At 44.5% G+C, this 23,333-nt stretch overlaps 2 protein-coding genes across 6 annotated transcripts in view; both read left to right on the forward strand.

Moving 5' to 3' along the window:
* LOC147013219 (desmoplakin-A-like) overlaps positions 1-7,132 on the forward strand; it is a 156,557-nt gene extending 149,425 nt beyond the window's left edge. For 3 of the 4 annotated variants that reach the window (XM_085854861.1, XM_085854863.1, XM_085854865.1), the window contains one exon: positions 6,004-7,132. In XM_085854861.1, coding sequence (XP_085710987.1) covers positions 6,004-6,236 — 233 coding nt within the window. In that variant the 3' untranslated portion in view covers positions 6,237-7,132. The remainder of the gene's footprint in view (positions 1-6,003) is intronic. The other variant, XM_085854862.1, reaches the window with a different exon arrangement.
* A 2,530-nt stretch (positions 7,133-9,662) lies between these two features.
* The window catches only part of UCKL1 (uridine-cytidine kinase 1 like 1), a 111,809-nt gene continuing 98,138 nt past the window's right edge, over positions 9,663-23,333 (forward strand). Inside the window, exon 1 of one of the 2 annotated variants that reach the window (XM_085854869.1) lies at positions 9,663-9,797. In XM_085854869.1, the coding sequence (XP_085710995.1) occupies positions 9,772-9,797 (26 nt within the window). In that variant the 5' untranslated portion in view covers positions 9,663-9,771. Of the gene's footprint in view, positions 9,798-10,837; positions 11,009-23,333 lie in introns of those variants that run through there. The other variant, XM_085854867.1, reaches the window with a different exon arrangement.

Genomic DNA, 23,333 nt, shown 5'->3' on the forward strand with positions numbered 1-23,333 from the left:
TTCAGTCCCATAGAAGTCCTTTGATGAAGTGCCATGGCTGGTCAGAAAGAGGTACCAATACCCAGCCAACTTGCGTAGTCACAATTTACATCGCCACATATGAGGAGGAATGAGTTGGTACGAGTGGTTAAAAAGTTGGTTCATGTTGTTTGAGAAAGAGAGATGGAAATGGAGTCTTCACTGTTTGGAAGGCCATATAACACAGAGAAACAAAATGTTGGAAAGGACGGGAAAAGCAGGTAAAGGTACTCCTGGGATGCAGGTGTAAGATCGATACATGGAGAGTGGGAGAGCGAGAAATTGTTTTACTAATGTGAAGTGCAACTCCGCCACCAAGGCGGAGTTCATGCCTATCAAGACAGAGGAGACAATAGCTGGGAAGAGACACCAAGGAGGAAGGAAGGGACGTCCTGTGGGAGGAAGGAGTCTGTTAAACAGATGTCCAGTTTATCAGCAGTGGTCTGGATTGAGATATTTGTCAGATTGGATTGCAGGGCTCAGATGTTTTTTTGTTGAAGGCACGGAGAAATGTGGTGCTGTATGCACTGGAAGAAGGTTGATAGACCACTTCGGTGAGACGGGTTTGTAAAATATTATTGTGAAGAAGAAGAAGAAGCTGATAATATATTGTGATGAATAAGAAGAATACACTGTGTACTCCTGACAGAAAAACAGAGAAAGTGAAGGATTTCAAAAAGTTTTACAAAGCTTATAAGGGAAGAAGTGTTTCCTTCAATGAATATTCAGTTTGGAGATATTGAGAAAAGGGAGAGGTGAAGACTGAAGTACACAAAGTACACAAAGTACAGGTATAAGGCAGAATAAGGTCTGATGTTAGCGAACGTCGATGCCAACCTTTCGATAAAGGGTTATGCCCAAAATGTCAGCTGTTTACTTCTCGTTCTTACAGTGGATTTTTCTTCCCTGATTCTTTCTCTTTATAAGATACAAGCAGATAACCCAGTTCCACCAGGCTGTTGTAAGGGAAATAGTTCTCAATAAAGTGTGGGATATTTTGGGAGTTTACCAGGAATGACCTTTGACAGTATAATGGCAGGGACAGGTGTTGATTCCACAAATGTAAAATGTGACTTCAAGTCCTCAACGCCTTTCTTCTTCAAGTCCTCAGACCCCCATTCCCCACCAAGATCCATAGCTCCCATTTCCTTAGTCTACAACTCCTCAACATAATTTGTGGTTGTATTATTTTTACCTCTAGTGTGTGGAGTTTTGGAATGTTATGGCGTTACATTTCCACCAGTCAAGTGGATCATTTCGGCGATGGATTGTCCATTCGCTGAGGTACATTTGAAGCTCATTGTGATATCCTGATGCATTTGCACTGACATCTGCAGTCTCATCGAAGCAGCTCTACTCATTGTCAAACGCATCTCCCTGCAGTGATACACAGGTGTCCTGTGAACTCGCTGCATTGTGGAGTTCGACGTCGATGAGTTCCTTGCAGATGACATCAGTCGCGGTTGTGGCAACATCTTCTGAAAAATTTTTATCCCCCGCCAACCAACGAAGTTGGCGGGGGATATAGAAATGGGTTCCGTCCGTCCGTCTGTCACATTTCGTTTCCGGAGCTTAACTACATATCCCCTCAAGATATATTTACAAAATTTGGTAAACATATCAAGCAAGTGGTGAACTGGTGCCTTTTGATATTTTCTAATTGATAGGTCACATGGTTTGGCAGCCATGTTGGATTCAATAAAAAAATATTCAATAAAGTTTTCCCTGGAATCACATAACCGAACGAAGCGAAAATTTGCAACTATCATCTTCCATCATGTCTGCATACAGAGTAAAAATTATGATGTCACAAGTCACATGGTTTGGTGGCCATCTTGGATAGAAAAACACACCTCATCCGATTAAGACGAAACTTCACACTCATATTCCACTGGAGGATTGGAGGCAGAATGTAAATTTATGATGTCATACATCACATGGTTCGTCAGTCATCTTGGATTGAAAATTAATACATTTAAAAAATCTTCTTCTCCAGAATGGCTGGACAGATCAAGGGGAAACTTCACATACATATTGCACACGCTTTGGGAATATAAGTTTGTTAATCCTCATTTACTATTGCGGAGGATATCAAAGACTTTGTCTTCAACGGATACTAGTTTCCTTTGTATCGAGGATCCAGGAGGGTTGCCGTAACAACTTTTTTCTCTTCTTGGTAGGGTTCCAACCGGTGCGTGAGTGACTCAATGAGTGCATTTGTCATCAACTGTATGCCACCATCATCGATGTGCCTCTTGAGCGAGCGGATCATCACAGTGATCGATGGTATAATCATGAACACACTGGCCAATTCTGAAATAGCATTGAATGCAAATCGGCATTGTAGTGCTTGAAATGTGGACTCACCCAATTTGCAGTAAGACTCAACATTGATGTTGAGCTGGAGCCAGCATCAGACCTCAAGTCTGTTGTGAGGTTGATTACATTGTCCCCAGTGTTGGAAAGATTCCCTGAAGCATGCTCACGAATATGGTCATAGATCTGCAATGATCTTCTTCGATAAAAGAGACCTGCTTGGAAGTTGACATCGTGGCTCGATACAATATAGGAAGCGTCTGAAACCCACATCTTCCACAATGGAGAATGCCTGGGGATCAATCGCTATCATCTCTGCCAACAGCCGGTCGATGACAGCAGGCTTCTCGTTGGACCTCTCCCACTTTATGCCTTTAGTTTCCCATCCTGTGCTTTGCCAGAGTCATTTCGCACATGTTGATGTAGAAGGTCCAGCAACAGCTCCTCCCTTGTCCGACTCTATACTCCTCCTTTTCTATGAATATTCGGCAAATTATACTCGATGGTGGCCTTGCAGATGCTGGACCAAGTTCGTAGTCATGAAGGTTTTTATTATGGATCCTCCTCAAGGCACATCTTCGTTGCACTGCAAACACATAGCCAAAGCTTGATCAAGTAGGTGTATCTGAAAATAATTTAAACTAATGCTGGATTTCGGCATCGTGCCAGACTATCATGCCAGCACACTATCAAGTGGAAATGCGGGCAATATGTAACGGACTGACGAATAAAGCAGTTATCTGACAAACTGCATGTAAAATTTGCTCGGGGGTCCAAAATACTGTCAGTCCACCTCTGCAATGTGAAAATATTAAATTATTTTCAAAATAAATTCACGTTGCAACGTATGACATCAATACGTTGTTTCCCAGGGAGTAAGACGAGGTACGTTACATCAATCACGTTTCGATTTGTTTTCATGGGTCATGTGTTTCTAAAATGAGTAGTTAGTTTACATGAACTGAATATGCTTTTGAACTTATGTTGCTTTTCTTTGTGAGTTTGTAAAGGCCCAGTCACACCTTGACGTTTTAGCCAGCAATGGCAACGTATTAAAATGTATGTAAAACGCTGGCTTACGTTGAACTTTTGATGTTTTTTTTTTAAAAGATTCGGACGTATTCATAACGACTTGGTCTTATGTATAACGTATTAGTAATGGACACAGAACGTTTCGTTGTGTTGTAGATAACTTATACCAACGAATGCTGAACCTGTTGTCGGCCTTCACAACCTATGCCCAACGATAGTCCAACTTATGCATAGCGCGCTGCACGCATCGCCGACGATGACGTGGCGTAGGTTATGAAAAGGCTGCCGCACAACGATTCAAATCATAACCGCCGCAGAAATGGAAGTGTCAACATCGCAGTCACACCTTGGCGATCTTGCCAGCGTATGCCGACCTCTGAAAAATGCGTCTAAAACGCTGGGGCACGTCGAATACGGTCTGGGCAAGTTTGGTATACGTGAATAGAACGCTAAAGTACACTATCATACGTCGTAGTAAGTGGAGTATGTCTTGTAATTTTAAACATGTTGAAAATTTTATGACGTACTTGCCGTATGACACACGCTCCGCATGCGATGGGAATAAGTTGTACGCATGATATGCGATCGTTGACACACATCGACACACGTTACTTGAAAGGTACTCATAAGTCGAAACACGTCAAGGTAATGGTTAGCGTCAGTGTTCCAGACTCCCGGTTTTTTATTTTTCTTCGGTATGACGGTGTTCAGTGTACAGTACAGTTATGATTTAAATCATTGAGCAGCAGCCTATTAATTATATTATATTATATTATAACTGCAATAGAAATCGAAGTGTCAAAATTACCATCATACCGAAGGAAGGAAGAAAAAAAAAAATAAAAAAATAAAAACAGGGAGTCTGGAACACTGACGCTAACCATTACCTTGATGTGTTTCGACTTATGAGCACCTTACAAGTAACGTGTGTCGATGTGCGTCACCGATCGCGTTACGTGAGTACAACACGTTACTCATAGGTTAGAAATAAGTTTCGGGTTCGCTAAACATTACCTCGACGTGTTTCGACTTGTGAGTAACTTACAAGTAACGTGTGTCGATGTGTGTCACCGATCGTGTGACGTGCCTACAACTTATGGCCAGCGTTATGCGGAACGTGTGAGTCATATGCTGGCATAAGTCTTAAAATTTCAAGCATGGAAAATTTGAGGACAACCGAAAAGTACAACGTTTAAAGCCAGCATACAACGAAGTATGGCAGTGTTTTTCAGCGTGCTCTCAATGTTATCAAAACTTGCTCATAACGTATTCGACGTGTACCAGCGTTTTAGACAAATTTTCCAAAAATCGGCATAAGCTGGCTAAAACGTCAAGGTGTGACTGGGCCTTAAGCAAAACAAATTTGATAACACCCGATTTCTGAGCTGTTTACTGAATTGACATGATTTCCAAATTACCGAGCCAAATCTTTCTCCCCGTTACACGACGATCGCGAGCTGTATATAAAGAATGATATGTATTCACATCTTCTTGAAACGTCTGTAATGCAACACTATTTGTTTTTAATTTGTTGGTTTTCAGGTATATACGGCACAGTCATCGGCAATCGGCTCTTCACCCTGGCTAAATCTGCATATGCAGATTACCTGAAATATCTGCCGATCCGATTAGATTACCGATTCCGATATTGGAACAGCACTAATACTATATATATATATATATATACATATATATATATATATATATATATATATATATATATATATATATATATATATATATATATATATATATATATACATATACACCGGCATTCCTCACTTAACGACCGAGTTCCATTCCGACGACGAGGTCGTTAAGCGAATTGGTCGATAAGCGAGGATATATTTTTAAATCTTTATACAGTAGTGTACTGTATACTGTGATAAACACAATAGAGGAAATCAGCTCGAATAGGCCTATACATTACTTAGGTTTGCATACTGTAAATACAGGTAATCGTTTTTATTTATTCTGAATAAAGAAAAGGTCGAAAGGAAACTCCAACTTTATAACTTTGTTTTAATTCGCATAACTCTTACATATTACAGAACATATTGCATGTAATCTTACATATTACATATTTGCATAACTGACCAGCTGTGGGAATGAGACTGAGACTGAGAAAGGGTGATGCGAGATGAGATGCTTGACACTGAGACGCCGCGCTGACATTTCCACAACCAAAGTTCTCGTACAGCGAACAATGCCGACCGGTTGGAGAGCTGGTCGTAAGTCCGGGCGGTCGTTAAACAGGTAGGTCGTTAAGTGAGGAGTGCCATATATATATATATATATATATATATATATATATATATATATATATATATATATATATATATATATAGATATATATATATATATATATATATATATATATATATATATGATTTCTCCGACACAGACTATCTCTTAAATTTTATGTGTATATTGTGGAGTTTGTGGAGCACGAACATCGCCAAAAGTTGACCACTTACTGTTTTGTTCCAAATTTTGTGTTGTAGAATTTTATGGAGTCGAGCTTCATATAAATTGTCCTTTGGCTATGTCTTTTTATGAACAACATGATCTATTGCCCCGACATGTACATACATGCAGTATATCCATGCATATTTTGTATGTTGCAATGTTGTTCAGCAGGATGCAGCAGTAAAAAACTGTCCCGCTCACGAAGTCTGGGAAAGCCTGAAGACTTGATGGCATGGGAGACAGTGGCTTCTCCAGTTTATTCACAGACAGACATCGCCCACCAGTCAGAAAGTCGACAAGTACACACTGGTGCTCACCAGCCCAATGGGAAGTCCTCACGTATCCCAACAGCAATGCCCACATCTGCGCTTTCCCGAAAAACATCTAATCGCTGGCGGTAAATTTGCTCATAGTATTCATACAATCAGCTTTAGTTCTGATTGAAGTCATCTATTTGTTAATAGCTTTGATACTCAGTCAACCATTTGTAGGCTGTTCTGCTGTGCAAAGCCATTCAAAAACTGGTGTCGGTACACCCGCTCAGCTATCCGGTTGCAGCTGGTAATGCTGTTTCGAGCCGTAAAATTGTTGATACCGGTGCTGTGAAGGCATCAAGTGTGGGTTAACATATGGATGGGGATGGCAGTGGGGGTTGGGGAGCAGGATGTGATTGTATTTGTTACGTTGATTATATTGGCCGTACTCTCTGTTACTGTGTGTTGCCAAAAAGGCTTCCTGCTCGTGGTGCCTCCTGTGATTGTGGCTCCAGTTTTCTGGTTCTCTCTGTTCACAGTTTACTTTGATTTGCTTGTGTGCTTTGATGACTCTCGTATTGACAAAAGATTAACGTGTAATTCAATTGCACTCTGATGCTTTCCAGAGCAAATGATTCAAACAGAAAACTTCCTCACCACACTGTTTTCTGAGATTGCAATGAATGTTTGAGTTTAATTAATGACAACTGTGCACAGACAATTGGAAAGGAATGTGAATGTATTAATCATTGAAAGTATGTCATTGATTTCATGAAACCTAAAATTATGAAAATTAAGTTTTCCAAAGTTCGTGGCTTTATATTTTAACACAAATGTTTAATAATAATAAAAATACTAATTATAATAATGACAATAATGATAATAATCTGCTGCTTTTGAAACTACAGTATTGTTTTCTACATTTTAATTGCATCAAAGGCTAAAGTGAGACAGCTAGTATACCTGCAGGAACTGTGTTCTTTGCACATTGTTCGTCATATTCTTATTTCCCTTTGGTTGATTAAAGTTTGATTGCACATGGAGTTGTAGCAAACGTTTATTTATTTATTTATACATGTTGGTGGCTCCTGGAAGAGCTACAACACAGAACAAATCAGGACACAACACGAGAAAGGGAACAGGAGGAGAAAGGGGAAAATGCCAACAGCATGGTGGAGGGAGAAGGTAGACTGAGACAGACAAACAGGGAATGCAGGTAGCCATGAGGGTGAGGGGAGAATGGAAGGGGTGGAGAAGCTGGATACATCTTATGATAATTCACCGTCTGTCTGCCTGTCTGGTTCAGCCGTTGTTGCGGTTCTTGGGAACAATCGCAACCATTTTTTGGGTGTGTAATCCTGGGACCCCTTGGAGTAACATAGGCATAAATATAATAACATGACCCTCTTGATGGCTCCTGTAGTTTCGAAGATTTTTGAAGGTTAAAAAAAAAAATACAACATGGCTGCCGAACCACATGATTGATGTCATAAATTATATCTGTTGAACAATTTATCCCGAGATGACCTTCAAAATTTTTCATCCTCATCGGATGTAGTGTTCTCCGTATGCAATTATGACGTCATAATAAAGGCACCTATGACATCAAAAAAAAAACACTTATCCCTATGGGGAGTACTTGACACGTGCCAAGTTTCAAGTTTTTTTTCCATGGAGCGGTTTTGGAGATACAGAGAAGGTCCAACGTTTCTCCTTTTTTTCCAACAAGGCAGCCACACCACATACCCCATGATGTCATCATCATTGAAACATTCTCCATGAGTAGATGCACCTGTGGTGAAAATTTCGTGTAAATCCAACAAGCGGTTCCAGAGAAAATGGAATAATAAATGCAGACACGCACTTGTGGGACCGATTGCTTCTCCCCGCTTTTTGCTTCGTGAGTGCGGGCTCGTCAGTCTGACAGGATGGCCGAGTCCCTTGACGAGAGACAGGCACACACACTCACCTGTAAGTTGTCTAACCTGGGTTTGAATCCTGACCCAGTTATAAACGGTCATCCCGGTGTTTCACAGGCAGGGCCATTCATTAAAATGTGTGTGTTGTCCCTCGGATGGACGTTAAACGGGTGTCCTGTCTGCCAGCATTCGTTGGTGGACATCAAAGATTCCACGGTGTCCTGAACCAAGAGTAAGTGAGTCATCGCTGGCAGCTGAACAAATTCGTGCCCTAACTACTGCTGGAAGAGGGATGGCAAACTACCCTGTATGACAACAGAACAAACACTCTATCAGTGTATGGTATTTTGGAATAATAGTCTATCTATAATTCCAGCAATGTGTGTGTGACTGTGACCGCTGTTTCTCGACAACCACTCGTCCGATCTAATTGAAACTTGCCAGATATATTGCTGGGGACCTGAGTATGTGCCTTTTCAAGGTTTGATATTAATCTGACAAGTGCTTCCCAAGTTATGGCCATTTGTTTACCAACCAATGACATGACACGTTGCTGCGGACATTTATTTACCAACCAATGACATGACACGTTGCTGCGTAGGCGTGGCTGCGTAGGCCGGTGTGCGGCCGGCCGACGATGACGTCACAGGCCATGCCGGTTACATGGCAGCGAATGTCATGGCAAGCAAAGAGGGAGGTAAACTTGATTTTAATTTGGATTTTAATTAACTCTGTGTGTGGAAGTGTGGTTGTCGCGAAAACGGTGAAAGTGAAGGAACGGCCTGTGTGGTTGTCATTTCTGGCTCGCGGTTTGAAATGTTTTTTTTTGCACTTACTGACACGCACGTACGGGCACGTGAGAACGAAGGAACGGCCTGTGTAGTTGTTGTTTCTGGCACGCGGTTTGAAAGTTTTTTTGTTTTTTTGTTTGCACGCATGGCCACGCATCTATGGGCACGCACGAGTCTATCTATAATTCCAGCAATCTGTGTGTGTGTGTGTGTGTGTGTGTGTGTGTGTGTGTGTGTGTGTGTGTGTGTGTGTGTGTGTGTGTGTGTGTGTGTGTGTGTGTGTGTGTGTGTGTCTATGTGTGTGACCGGTGTTTCTCGACAACCACAAGACCGATCTAATTGAAACTCGCCAGATATATTGCTGGGGACCTGAGGATGTGCCTTTTCAAGGTTTGATATTAATCGGACAAGTGCTTCCCAAGTTATGGCCATTTATTTACCAACCAATGACAAGACACGTTGCTGTGTCGGCGTGGCCGATGGGGAAGAGAACCTCAGCCGCGTTCCCTATTACGGGTTACAACGTACGGACTTCCGGATAGTGATGACTTACTGTATTCTAATAATTTCTCGATTTATTATGCGCATTTATAGATAAACACAATGCCCCAATCCAGTCTTCGTTTACGAGAGAGAAGGAACGGCCTGTGTCGTTGTTTGAAATGTTTTGTTTTTTTTTTTGCACGCATGTTTTTTTTTTCCTCTTCTCTTCTCTTTGTGTTTTTCCTTGCGATGACATTGCGAAAAGGCAAAATACGTTGGTGCTAATTGAACAATTGGCCATTAAAACTAAATTGCGAATAATCGTAACTGCGATATGCGAACTTCCGGACAGTGACGACTTCACTTCGTGGAGGCCGATGCGCGGCCGGCCGATGATGACGTCACGTCACGTGCCGTGCCGGTTACGATGGGGATCGATCGGTGCCTCAGTTCCCGTGGCGTCGGAGTGGCAATGGTCAATGGCAGCGAATGTCATGGCAAGCAAAGACAGGGAGGTAAACTCGATTTAATTTTGATTTTAATTAACTCTGTGTGTGTAAGTATCACAGCAGTTGTTACTTCAATGCAAGCGATAATTTGTGGAATGCTGTGAACATTCCGTACGGGCACGCACTATTTCCAGATAGTGATGACGTAATGTATTATAATAATTTCTTGATTTCTAATGCGCATTTATAGATAAACACAATGCCCCAATCCAGTCGTCGTTTACGAGAGAGAAGGAACTGCCTGTGTGGTTTTCTGGCTCGCGGTTTGAAAGTTGTTTTTTTTTTTGTACGTACGGCCACGCACTAGTAGTAATAACTTCATGTGATACGTCATTGTGCTTCACACAAGAAAGGTGAAAAACAAAAGGGAAATGTTTTTGATTGTCCGTTTAAATTAAATTGCTCACACAGATATATTATACACCTGATTGTACTCCGCCCTCCCTCTCCGACTCGCCCCTCCCTCTCGTGCTCCGCTCCTCCCTCTCGTGCTCCGCCCCTCCCTCTCGTGCTCCGCCCCTCCCTCTCGTGCTCCGCCCCTCCCTCTCGTGCTCCGCCCCTCCCTCTCCGACTCCGCTCTCCCTCTCGTACTTCGCCCCTCCCTCTCCGACTCCGCCCCTCCCTCTCGTGCTCCGCCCCTCCCTCTCGTGCTCCGCCCCTCCCTCTCCGACTCCGCCCCTCCCTCTCGTGCTCCGCCCCTCCCTCTCCGACTCCGCCCCTCCCTCTCCGACTCCGCCCCTCCCTCTCCGACTCCGCCCCTCCCTCTCCGACTCCGCCCCTCCCTCTCCGACTCCGCCCCTCCCTCTCCGACTCCGCCCCTCCCTCTCCGACTCCGCCCCTCCCTCTCCGACTCCGCCCCTCCCTCTCCGGCTCGCCCCTTCCTCTCGTGCTCCGCTCCTCCCTCTCCGACTCCGCCCCTCCCTCTCGTGCTCCGCCCCTCCCTCTCCGACTCCGCCCCTCCCTCTCCGACTCCGCTCTCCCTCTCGTACTTCGCCCCTCCCTCTCCGACTCCGCCCCTCCCTCTCCGACTCCGCCCCTCCCTCTCAGACTCCGCCCCTCCCTCTCGTGATCCGCTTCTCCTCCCTTCCCGTTCAACTCCGGTGTTGTGCCCTCTCCTCCGGGAAAGCTGGAGGTGAGATGGATGATTTTGTGAGCGCGACCGACTTATCCACGAGTGTTCGCTTCGACGTGGCTCGCCTGGTCACCGCCTCGGAATGGTGAGCGAGGTCGGACAAGCGGTATTGTCTCCGAAAGGACGTGATCGTGATCGAGCGATCGGAGTTCCAGCTTGTTGGTCTTGTCCCGATGTTCGGGCTTCAGGTGGTTCTTTTTCCCGAGCTATAGGATGTGGTGTTGTGGAGGAGAAGGACGCCCGGTTTGCGGTTAAATGTGCGGTTGGAACAGTCCGCCATGTGCGGTGCCTGCACCACTCGTCACTGTTACCATTACTGTACAACACTGTACAACACTGTACAACACTGTACAACACTGTACAACACTGTACACATCTCTGTGGTTTTATATACACAAGGAAATTGGACGCTCGAGGAGACCATTCGATCCATCATGCCTGTGTCACAACACCACACCATCAATCCATATATACATATATATGTATATAATGTATGTATATAAGAGAAAAATGTTTTTTTTGTTCTCTGTTTGGATTTCTTTGTGTTTTTTTTTGTTTGTTTGTTTTGTTTATTTTCTTTGCTGTTGTTGTTAAAGGTGGGGGTGGGCGAAGGCAGTTTTTGGGTGAGAAACACACATCAACCACACACCCATTGACGAGACCCCGACCAACAGCTCTCCGTGCACATTGACACAATCACCGAACAATGCTCAAACGACCTGAACCGTCCTGTCAACATCCCAGTACCATCCATACATGGAAAGTGACCCGGATTTTACGGGTTTGACCCGTTTTGTTTGTGAAAACCCGCAGAGCCGTGTTCATGTGGTCAAAATCCGCATTGGATAGAAAGTCAGATCAATTTTCAAACGTAATGTTTCACTTCCATTCCACTCACAAGGATTGACACACAGACTCATCTACCTGTAACGACCGGTAGTCGATATGCAAGGTATCAATCGCTCGAGTGTCTCGTGTAACGGCTCTGTGACGTCATAAGCTGATTGTTTTCATTCATACAAGGTTTCCACAAATTACCAAATTCAAACCATAATAAAAATAATTAAACAAGTCTGAAGATGACGATGGTTCACGAGCGGTATTTGACTATGTAGATTGTTTCAGAAGTCAAGGATGAGACAATGTGATCATGTTTGACCAAGTTATAAAAATGATCAACATGATGTGGTACGAGTAACAGGTTATTAGCTGCAAAATGTCGAAAACCTGGTTTCGTTCAACAACTTTAAAAATTTGACCTTTGCATAACCTTTAAAGGTCACAAAACAATGTTGTGGACATTAAAATAAGGAAACAGGATACGTGCTATAGCTTAATGGAGTTAGTTCGTCGAAGAAGGTCGAAAACCCGGTTCGATTCCCACAACTTTGAAAATTTGACCTTTGTGAACTTTAAATGTCAAAGGTCAAGGATTTAACCTTTGGTGCAAAACTTCCTCTGGAACATTCCAGGAACAATATAACGTCATATAGGCTATATGGCATTTCGCACTCCTCGGATTATCCACACTTTGATGAAATCAGCGTAAAAACAAACTTGAAGGGGGCGCCATGGGAAAGGTGTTCAAGATAGAGCAAAATGGTTTCAAGACTTTAGGTGGGGAATGACCTCAAGATTATGCATAAAAAATATTGTCATCCGAGCTTTCAAAGTTGGGGCGGTCGTATGATTTTTTTTATTTTAAGTCAAAATTCGCAATTTTCCAAGTTCGTGACCTTGACCTTGGGACGAAAATGAAAAATGGAGCTCCGTGGGGCTATGCAGGTGCCATTGGGCTAACCAAATACCAAAACCTCTGTCAGATTCGACAAACCCCCTAGGAGAAGATGCAAATTGAAATCGGCTACCCCCTAAAAACACACGTTTTTTGGGCGTGGCTCCACCCATAATGGGCGCAGCATGCCCATTCTCAGGAAAACACAACTAGATCATGATATAAACCTCCCACCAAAATTTTATCAGGATCGGATCAAAACCCACGGAGCTATGCTTGGGACAGACAGACAGACAGACAGACAGACAGACAGACAGACAGACAGACAGACAGACAGACAGACAGACAGACAGACAACAATAACGAATATAGTGGTCACTTATTTTTTTTCGTAAAAATATTTTTTCGTGAACCAATAAGATACATGATACCATCTTATTACAAAGACCTACAGAGAGTGTTACAGGTTTGAGTACAGTGTGGTATCCCATCCATTTTCATTGGCCGGATGGCAGTATATCCCATTTCATTAATGTTTATCACCGTTTGAATTTGGAATGGTAATTGGTGGCACGAGATATCGTTTATGTGGTTGTTATTTTATGCAGCCTGTGCCTGCTGGCTGCATTATTTTTCTGGAAGTGTGGTTGTGCCACTGACGCAGTGCCCCTGTTACCAGTAAGCTGATACTCATTTTGCCATCCTTGGAAGGATGACAGGCTGAGTCAACCCACCTGGTGTTATTTCAACGGGTTATCAGGGGCTAAAACTCTCAAGAGCCGAAGATCTTAAGACAGCCACCTTAACCGTTAAGCCAACTCCAGCCCTGTATCATTGATGAGAAGGATAGACCGGGAGCCACAATTTGCCCTTCTGTTTAGGTCGAGGCAGTTGTAGAGTAGCAGGATCACGTTGTGGCATTTGTAGTGAAGTAGCAGTACGTTGTGGCGTTCTGGGGAAGAGGTGGAAGTTCCTCGTAACGAGATTGTGAGTAACGGTCATGTTTGTAATGGAGAATGTAAGTGTTGGTTGTTGCAGGGATTTTTAGTAGTCTTATGAAGTGGTTGTGGTCAGCGTGGTATAGATTGGTGAGCAGAATGAAGCTCCGAGGTGAAATGGCGGTTGAGAATTGCCATGTAGTTTTGAGTGGAAAATTTGCGTGCAAATTTAAATGAGGCACTTGCTTGGTTACTCGTAGTCTTTACTGGTGTGTGTGTGTGTGTGTGTGTGTGTGTGTGTGTGTGTGTGTGTGTGTGTGTGTGTGTGTGTGTGTGTGTGTGTGTAAGGGGATGGAAAAATGCAAATATTGAAGGTTAAAGAACCCTAACTGAAGGAGTCTCACGCAACACATCTTTCCCCTTTACCCACGAGACATATAGAAGGGACTAACTACGACACATACTATTGAAATAACTACCTTGGGATCGCTGTATGTTGTGTGCCATTGCCTTGGAGGCATGCCATTTTACAGAACCGCAACACTACCCCCTCCCTTTTACTTGACTCAAACCAAGTCGTTAAACATTCACGTACCATCTAGTCATTCGTGTGCCATATCGGTGTACTTTCCCCCCGAGAACGATTTACCTGTGGATCCCTGAGCGCGACATTTCAAATACATGTCCCAAAAATAATAAACCTGATGTGTTGCGCATCTAAGCTAACAGACTCACGCGGCCACCCTTCTGGTAAATTTGTGGAATTCAAACTAAACATAAATAGGTGGGCTAGTAACTAAATACAATTCTAATATTTGCACTGCCCATGGCCCCAGGACCTGCAACTTAAAGAAGAAAAACAAACAAGTGCAAGAACAGTCGGTGAGAGCAGCAGCAGGTGTTCGACGTAGTCTGACGCCTTCATGGCCTAAATTGCCCTCTGTCTTTCCCGGCTGCTGGAGGCAACACACCCAATCACGACAGGCTATACGCCATCTCACAGTCCCTTTGAACTAGCCTTTATCAATCATTTTCCAGGCTGTTCACATACAGTCCCCGGTGATGCGGCTGTCTGCATGGCAGTTCCTGCAATTAACTCCACAAAGCAAGTGATCCTGGGGCACCACGTAAACCAAACTAGTAAACCTAACTAACCCGCTAATCCCTCTAACCTAATCCTCATCCTCAATCCTAATCTATTTTGTGCCATCGCACTAATCCTCAATCCTAATCCTATTCTACCTAATCCTCAATCAACGAAACCTAATCCAAACCTCACTCTAACCTTCTAAACCCTGCTATCTACTCTATCCCTTCCAGGTCCTTTCATCCCTCTATCTCACCTAACCTATCTCCCGATAGCAGAACACACTCGCACAGTTTCAAACTCATGAGGTGGTGTGACACCACAAGGCTTGCCGTTAGCCCGATTTGGAGGGGTGGGGGTGTGCATATCCCCTACTTAAAATATGGGACACAATGGGTCCACTCACGATCCAATTACCCGACCCCGTTATCCAGCGGCTGCAATCACACAACAGTGGTACCAAGGGGGAGCATCCCTATCCTAACCTAACATCATAAAACTCCATTTCTTATTTTACAATTACACCCCCCTCTACCGTGGTTCTATTCAACCAATTTCCCCATCGTCCTGCACGTTGGTGCTTCAGCGATTTAGGGTTGGCCCTCGAATTTTCTTTTTGTGCCATCGCACAATATCGTGCCTGGGCAGTGTGGTCTCACTTGCAGGTCTACCCGCCTGCTGAACTCGTACTTGGCACTCCTGGGTCACTGGGGCTGCTGACCGAGCTTACCTGCTCCTCGTTAAACTATGGGGGAGACACTTCCCGGCTCTCCCCCCCCCCCCGATGCCCACCATGGGACATCTGGTGTTCCGGGCCCCTTCCGTGGGTACCCGTGCCCATTACACTCACTAACTAACTGGTCCCCTAGACCTACCTACTGCCTCACCGGGCCAACTAGCTCCCAGCACCCGGGGTACCCTCTCCAACAATGAACTGCTATCAACGAACCACACTCCCAGCCCTTCAAGGACACCATTGCAGCTTTGCAATAAAGTAAACTTTCTCCCAACAGCACCAACGGCAAACCGACATCCCATTCCAAATCATCTGAACCCTCTCTACTCTAACGCCAAAGCAGGCGGGGGTTCGTCTCCATGGGGGGTGTACAATGCTTCACATATACCCACCTTGTACCATTCACTCAATCTTTTGTTCCACCAAAAAAACATTTTGCCACGAACTTCATTCATAACCTGCATTGCCCTCCCAACAAACATTCCTCCATTCATTCCCTCAATGGTCGGGAGCACGAGGAAGAAGAAGGAAGCCGCTACCCTCGTGTCATTTGGAATTCACAAAATAATCAAACTCCTAATCATCGTCTCTAATCCCTTCTAATCTCCAACAACGTCATTGTTCTTGTCATCCTGCCTATTCATGTCTCTGACCAATGCCCTTGACATTTAATGTTCCTTTCCTCTGGGCCTGGTGTTGAGTTAATGGTTAGGGTGACGGGCTTTGGATCCTAGGGTCCTGAGTTTAAATTCCGCTCAGTTGTTGAATTAATACCAGGTGGGGTTAACTCGGCCTGTCATCCTTCCAAGGTGGGCAAAATGAGTGCCAGCATGCTGCTATACTGTGTCGGCGTGGCGCCCCATCCAGGATTGTGCCGAATACCCAAGGAGACTGGAGACTGCTTAAGCAGCACCAATGCTCTGCACAGAGTATGGTCCCAATCTCCTCTCCTCCTCTGGGCCACATGGTTTCCCCACGGCCCAGGCTTCAGCCTTCGTGACATTGCACGCCTGCCAGAAAACTCAACACCATGTTGCTCAGTGTCGTGCCACGCCTGCCATGTGCCGTGAACCCCCGCTGCGGTGCCTTTTACGGGGCTCGCACAGAACGCACCCTGCATCCCATGAGCCCCCACCCACAACCGCGGTGGTAACGCCCACCCCGGCTGTGCTGAAAGCACGCCACATCATGTGCACCACGCGTTGCACCGGCTTCCAAGCACGGCCATCCTCGCACGTTTGACGGTCTGCGTGTGCAATCCCCAGTCCCCGCGTGACCCCTATCCTGCACTCCATGGTGCTCCCGCTTATCTGCCAATTAGTGCGACAGCACCGCGGGAATTTTTTCTCTCAGCCCCTTTTCTCCAAGACTCGCGTGGGATCCTGTTATCCCGCAACGTGCCTTGCTACCCCATCCCTCTCTCTATCGATTACAGGGGCGGTGAAACGCGCCCAGCTGGTAGTGCTGTCTTTTTAACCACCAGGTTCGATATAAAACCTGACGGGCCCATTTCCAGTTACCCTCTGTATCGACGCAAAGGGTGGCAGGCATGCATGCTCAAACGTGCAGCGCCCTCCGCAAAACCCCTCCGATCAGCTCATTCCGTACCGGGCTCAAATCAATAATGACATGGGAAACCGTTTGAATTTAGAAACTGTACCGTCTGTCTCTGACGGCTCCCCCATATGCGTTCTTCAAACCACCTTGCGGTCCATTCTAACCGCACCCACGCGCATCGGTGCACCACTCACTCTTCACACTCGCACACACACGTGCTGCCTTGCACGGAGCACGTGGCTTCCTCCTCCACCTCCTGATCGGGAAACTCCAACAGCTCCCGCCACATGGATGTGCATACCTGTGGGGTCACGCTCTCAAATCTTTGACAGATTGGCCCTCATTCTTTGTTTTAACTAATAAATTTATATCTCGTACCGGCTCGAGAAGTAATTTACTATTGTGTTCTGGCTTTGTACATTGTACCTCCATCCTGCTCTCCCATGGCTCTCACTTTTCTGTTACCCGTAATGGCGCTGGTCCCAGGGTTTCCCCTAAATTACCCCGTCCCGACCAGCCGCCATTACGTGCTGCATGTCCCACATGCAGGCCACATTCTTTCCCCACCCCTCGTGTACCGACGCACTCGTTTCGCATGGGCCCGTACATGCAGCGGTCACCCGTGTGCTGGTTGCCTTTGACTCAGCCTTTACCTCTACCAGCTCGGCCTCTACCTCACGGCGCATTGCTTGTACATCGACCCTAAACCCATCGCATATTACACGCATAACATTGGCCGTCTTCTGTTGCTCCAGTTACGTCTTTATTTTGCAGTCTTAACTTATGCTACGACAGATCCACACGCACACGCACACAATTATAGATAGCCCAAAGAGACAGAAACAATTGAGGATTAACGACCTCTCAACACCTGGTGCGGCCGGCAGACCTGCACAGCCCGGAGCGCTTTGGAAAGGGTAGGAGGGAGAAATACTGAGTGTCTGGGGTGCGTGTTTGAGAAATACAAGTGTAATGCGACATGGGGTGCGGCGTAGTCTAAGAGGAAGAATATGAGGTACGGTTCAGCTCGGTTCGTTCTTCAGTTCACTCTTGTGTTTGCTCTGAAAAGAACAGTTGGTTGGACTTGCCCACGTTCGTTGATTGCTCTTTTGCGTCTACAGTAGACGAGACATAGATGGTAGAAGAAAGATGCGTGAGAAGAGAGACCCTCTCTTCTTCGTGTAATAAGATGTGCGTATAAGTGTTTATTTAATGGAATGAGCGTCATTTGGAATGGAGCAGCCCCGGCTCGTAGCAGCAACGCGTGACCCCACGCTTGGTCACGCGGACTCGCAGCACCTCTCGCTCTGCGCTCCCTGTCTCCCCGGTGAGGTCCGATGTCTGGCGAGTGCTGCTCCGGTTTGCCTCTCCCTGTCCCTGATGATCTGCCAATGACGAACTGCTCTCTGATTTCCAACCGCTCTCTGATCTCCAATTCTGGCTAGGAACTGCTCCAAACTGCTCTTTTTATGACCCCCAGATGAGGGGAGGAGCTAAAAATCAGATCAAACGGGGCTGTAGGTGAAATCATGCTTCCCCATTGGTCCAGAGCGGTCGGAGCCATGCCCAACCAGGCTCCGAATGTGAAAAATGGCTGAGTTGCTCACTGACTCTGTCATGCGTCGGAGCTCCGAGTTTGCCATGGGGCCGTGGTTTATGGACGCGCTTTCCGGCCCCGAGCGTGCGTTGGTTTCCATTCAAACGTAGGATTGTGAGGAAATCCCTGCACTACCCATAGGTCCCTAAACGAGTTCCAGCGCACGTTCGCGCTTCGAGTTATGCCCCCAAAATAACCCGACCTATGCCTCCTCCGGGTCATTCGAGGCTATGGTGAGAGTTTGATGGCCATGTGGCAGTTGTGGCAGTTGTGGCAGTTGTAGAGTAGTGCGAACATGTTGTGGCGTTTGCAGTGAGAGAAGATTGTGACGTGGCATTGTAGGGAAGTGGATGAAGTTCCTTGTAATGGGATGGTGAACAAAGGTTGCGTTCATAGTGGAAAATGTAAGCCTGGGTTGTTGCGGGAATTTTTCGTAGTTGTATGAAGCGGTTGTGGTGAGCGTCGTATTGTTTAGGCCTAAGTCACATTTGTCACGGTGGCCGTGGGGTCTCCAAAATCTACGGCCACGAGCAATTATACGGCGGCCGCAGTATTTCCACGGTCACACAATGTAGCAGTCACATATGTTTTTATTTTTCGGGGAGCCGCACGGCGTATTTAGAAATTGTGGAGACCAAAAACGTGGGGGTGCGTACGGTCTTTGATTTGATGTCGCACGGTGACCTTAGGGTATTCCTGCGGCGGCCATAGAATTTTCAAGGCAGACGCAAGGTGCCCGCAAGGTGCCCGCAAGGCGACCGCAGGGGGGCCCGAAGCCGAACGTTCAGCCAGACGTATGGTAACAAATGGGTTAATATTTATTATTATTATTATTATTATTTTTTACCAGTTCTTTTGTTTCGGATTGTTGAATTGCTACGGCGAACGTAGAAATGAAAAAAGTTATAACTCCGCGTTATAAATCCACGGCGACCGCTACGGCCTGTAAAATAAAGCCAAACGGCGTAGGGCCACCCTGAGGCCACGTCAGAAACTCTGCGGCCGCCGCACGTTGCTGTCAATTCAGAGGGCGTACGGCCGCCGTATCCTCGCCGTAGAGCAAATGTGACTTAGGCCTAACTAATGCACACACTATTTAAATAACTGCCTTGGGATCACTGAATCTTGTGTGCCATTGCCTTGGAGGCATGTGGTTTCAAAGAACCGCAACAATACTCTTGACTGAAATAGTTCGCTGTTTAAGTAATAAAAACTAGAAGGGCACTCGGTAGTGTGCATACCTCTGCCACGTAATGCCTGATCCATGAGAACATATTGGGCCCAATAAATGTTTGAGATATCGTGCTAAATACCGTTTTTGGCCCAATCTCTCAATGGTGAAGAATCACTTAAAAAATTCTTGTAGCCGCATCCGCATTCAGATCTTCACCAAAATCTAATCAGTTTGTCCTTGTCACACACCCAACCTGTCCCTAAAATTTCATCTGAATCTATCCACAACTTTTTCAGATATCTTACACACAGCCAGACAAACAAACAGACAAGCCAGTAGGCGGCGATGGGTCGCCGAGCATGGAAACTATAAGATATCGAGCAAAATGGATGTCATATTGCGGATAGGGAATCACCTTAAGATTATGCATATCAAATCTCATCCAGTTCCATCTACTGATAACTACTCGGTATCCATGTGAATAAAAAGTACCGAAAATGTGGTTTGAAATTGGAAATCCCCAAAGTTCGAGGGGGTGCTGTGGGTGAACAAAAATCTAAATGGAAAATCCGGCTCGATCGTTTGTGCACAATGTATTCCAGATGATTAGTGTGAATTTTCATGACCATCCGACCATAACCCGAGGAGGAGTAGCATTTGGCGCGAAGGCACCTCCAACTCTCGCATATTATCGATTTTTGCACTAATTGACCTTTGACCCCTGACCCAAGCAAAATCGGTCAATATGTCCTGAGGCAAAGTTGTGGTACTTGTTGAGTACCATGAACCTGCAAAGTTTCATTCGTATTGATGCACTCAGCTGGTCGCTAGGGGGCCTTCAATTTTCGCGCATACCCTAATTGTAAGGGGCGCTGCGGGTAAAGTATTCCATATATCAAAAAACCGGAATATATTTGATAGAGCATCACCTGTAGATCATTCGTGCCAAATTTCATAACCATACGTGGGATAATGGGTTTCGGAATTGATTTCGCGTGAACGGTACCGATTTTGAAGGTTTTTCGGTTGTTGCTAGGGAACCAAAGCATCCCTAGCAACCATCACAATTTCCAAAACATTAGCTCATAAGCAGGGTTCTCCATGAAGGCTGGCGGTTTACGTACAGCTGTTTTCGGTTGTACCGCCGGGTGTTTTTGTCAAAGTTTAAACCAAAAAATCCCCCCCAATTTTTTTTTATTTAAATTTTAACATTTTTGGAAGCAGCTTCATGTGACCTTTCATTTTAAACTTACTTCATTTATATATCATTTGTATGTGAACACTACTTTCTTCAATAAGTTTTTGAAGTAAGGCGTTAAGTACATGTACCAATGAGTTTATCAACAAATAAAGAGTTCTCCAGATATCCATTTATAATTCCATTTAATGTACCACAATTTCACTAAAAATGTCATTGATTTGGGTAACAGTTTGCTTCTACTCTGCAACTGCTTAAAATCACTGAGAATGCATTTCCAAGAGTCTAGGAATTTCCCCAGCTGGGGGCCTGCGGCCCCCAGACCCCCAACTATTATTTTTGCCTCACTGCGCTCGGCAGCCACCTGAAATTTTACATACATACAGGTGATTTAAAAAGTGTGGAGAACCCTGCATAAGATGTAACTACGACCCAAGTTTGGTCAAAATCCGCCCACGTTTACTACCAATTATGCTGATGACAAATGAACAAACATCCAAACAAACAGACAGAATTACTGACAATAAGGGTCACCTATTTTGGCGACCCAACAAGCCGGTAGGCGACATGGGTGGTAGCTATATAATTGCATACTCGTCATACAGTTTTTGACAGAGGTTGATTATAGTGCGCATAAAAGCGCGGAAGCCAATTTTTGTTTTTCGGATTTTTTTCAAAAAATTCAAACTCCCGTTGCTAGGCAACGTTGGCGTCCATAGCAACGGTGCTCAAAAGCATACAACTAGATCCTGGTATGAACCTACCAGTCAAGATTCATTAAAATCGGTTAACTCTGGCCTCCAGAGCTGTCCATTACATACAAACAAACAGACAAGCCGGTAGGTGACATGGGTGGTCGCGACATAATTGTATACTAGTCATACAGTTTTTGACGGATCGGGCTGAAAATTTTTGACAAAGAGGTTGATTATAGTGCGCTTAAAAGCGTGGAAGCCGATTTTTGATTTTCGAAAAAAATATATATAAAAATATTTTTCGCATTTTTTTCAAAAATTTCAAAGTCCCGTTGCTAGGCAACGGTGGCGTCCACAGCAACGGTGCTCAAAAGCATACAACTAGATCCTGGTATGGACCTACCAGTGAAGTTTCATCAAAATCGGTTGACTCCTCTGGCCTCCAGAGCTGTCCATTACATACAGACGGAAAACCTGAGAAAAACGGTAGTCTAGTGACCACCCAACAAACAAGAAAATATATGTCATGCAGAGCATGATTCTTGGAAAATCCATCCCTCTCTCCAAAGGTTGCCATGGATACATGAAATTGTACATTTCATTCAGATTAAAATTGATAATCTTAATCAAAGCTAATGGAAATTGATGATTTTATAAGTTTGACCTTGAGTTGACCTTTGACCCTTGACCTCAAAAATAGTTCCTTTCCCAACTCATTGATGGACTATGCAAATCCTGTTCAACATTGGGTGAAATCCAAAAGTCATTAACATTTAAAAAAAATGCATTTTTGGCTCTGAAATATTCCATAGACATCAAATTTGGGTAAAAGTTGGTCTTCATACTCATCTTGGTAGGAGTCAACCTATTAAATAACAAAATAATTGATTGCATACATATTTTTTGATGATTTTCTAAAAAAAAAAAAGACGTTTTTTGACACGAAAAAAGCCTGTTTTTAGAAAGCTCAATTTTTTTTTTTTGAAAGCATCCCTCCAGTACATTTTTGATTTGTAATGACAGATCATATCAGAAATAACTGTTCAGAATTAATTTTGACCATATGGAACAAAATAATTTTTCACCATACCACATCAACAACATGAACAATTTTTTTATTTCCGTCCCTTCGCTTTCCATCCCTTCACATTGTACTATACCGAGAAGTTGGTTGGGACGGAACTTTCACTTAAAGTACATATAAAAAAATGCTATTCAGACATCTCCCATATGATTACAAATGCAGTAAAACAGAATTCATTTAGTTTATATTTATAATGTATATACACTCTAGGCAAGAAAATAAAAGTTAAGATTTCTCAATTCCATCGATTCCTTCAAATTATACTCTTTCCTGGAATTAATACCCTCAATCAGTTTTGGACTCGAAGATTATTGTACCATTTTCCGTCCCTTCGCTTTACGGGACTTTTGGATTTCACCCCATTCAAGTTAAGAGGATGTAAATTGACGATTTTAGAAGTTTGACCTTGAGTTGACAGTTGACCTTTTGATCGGTTTCCCAATGCAGTGAGAGACGATGCAAATCCTGTTCAAATTTCAAGTCGATTGGATGGAAAATCACGATTTTAGAAATTGGCTTTCAAGATGACCTTTGACCCTTGACCTTTGACCTCAAAATCAATAGGCTTCTCAATTGAGACTATTTTTACAACTTGGTAAAGTTTCATGA

Source organism: Eptatretus burgeri, chromosome 14, assembly GCF_056783735.1.
Source record: "Eptatretus burgeri isolate ZD-2024b chromosome 14, Ebu_testis_v1, whole genome shotgun sequence".
Taxonomy (NCBI): Eukaryota; Metazoa; Chordata; class Myxini; order Myxiniformes; family Myxinidae; genus Eptatretus; species Eptatretus burgeri.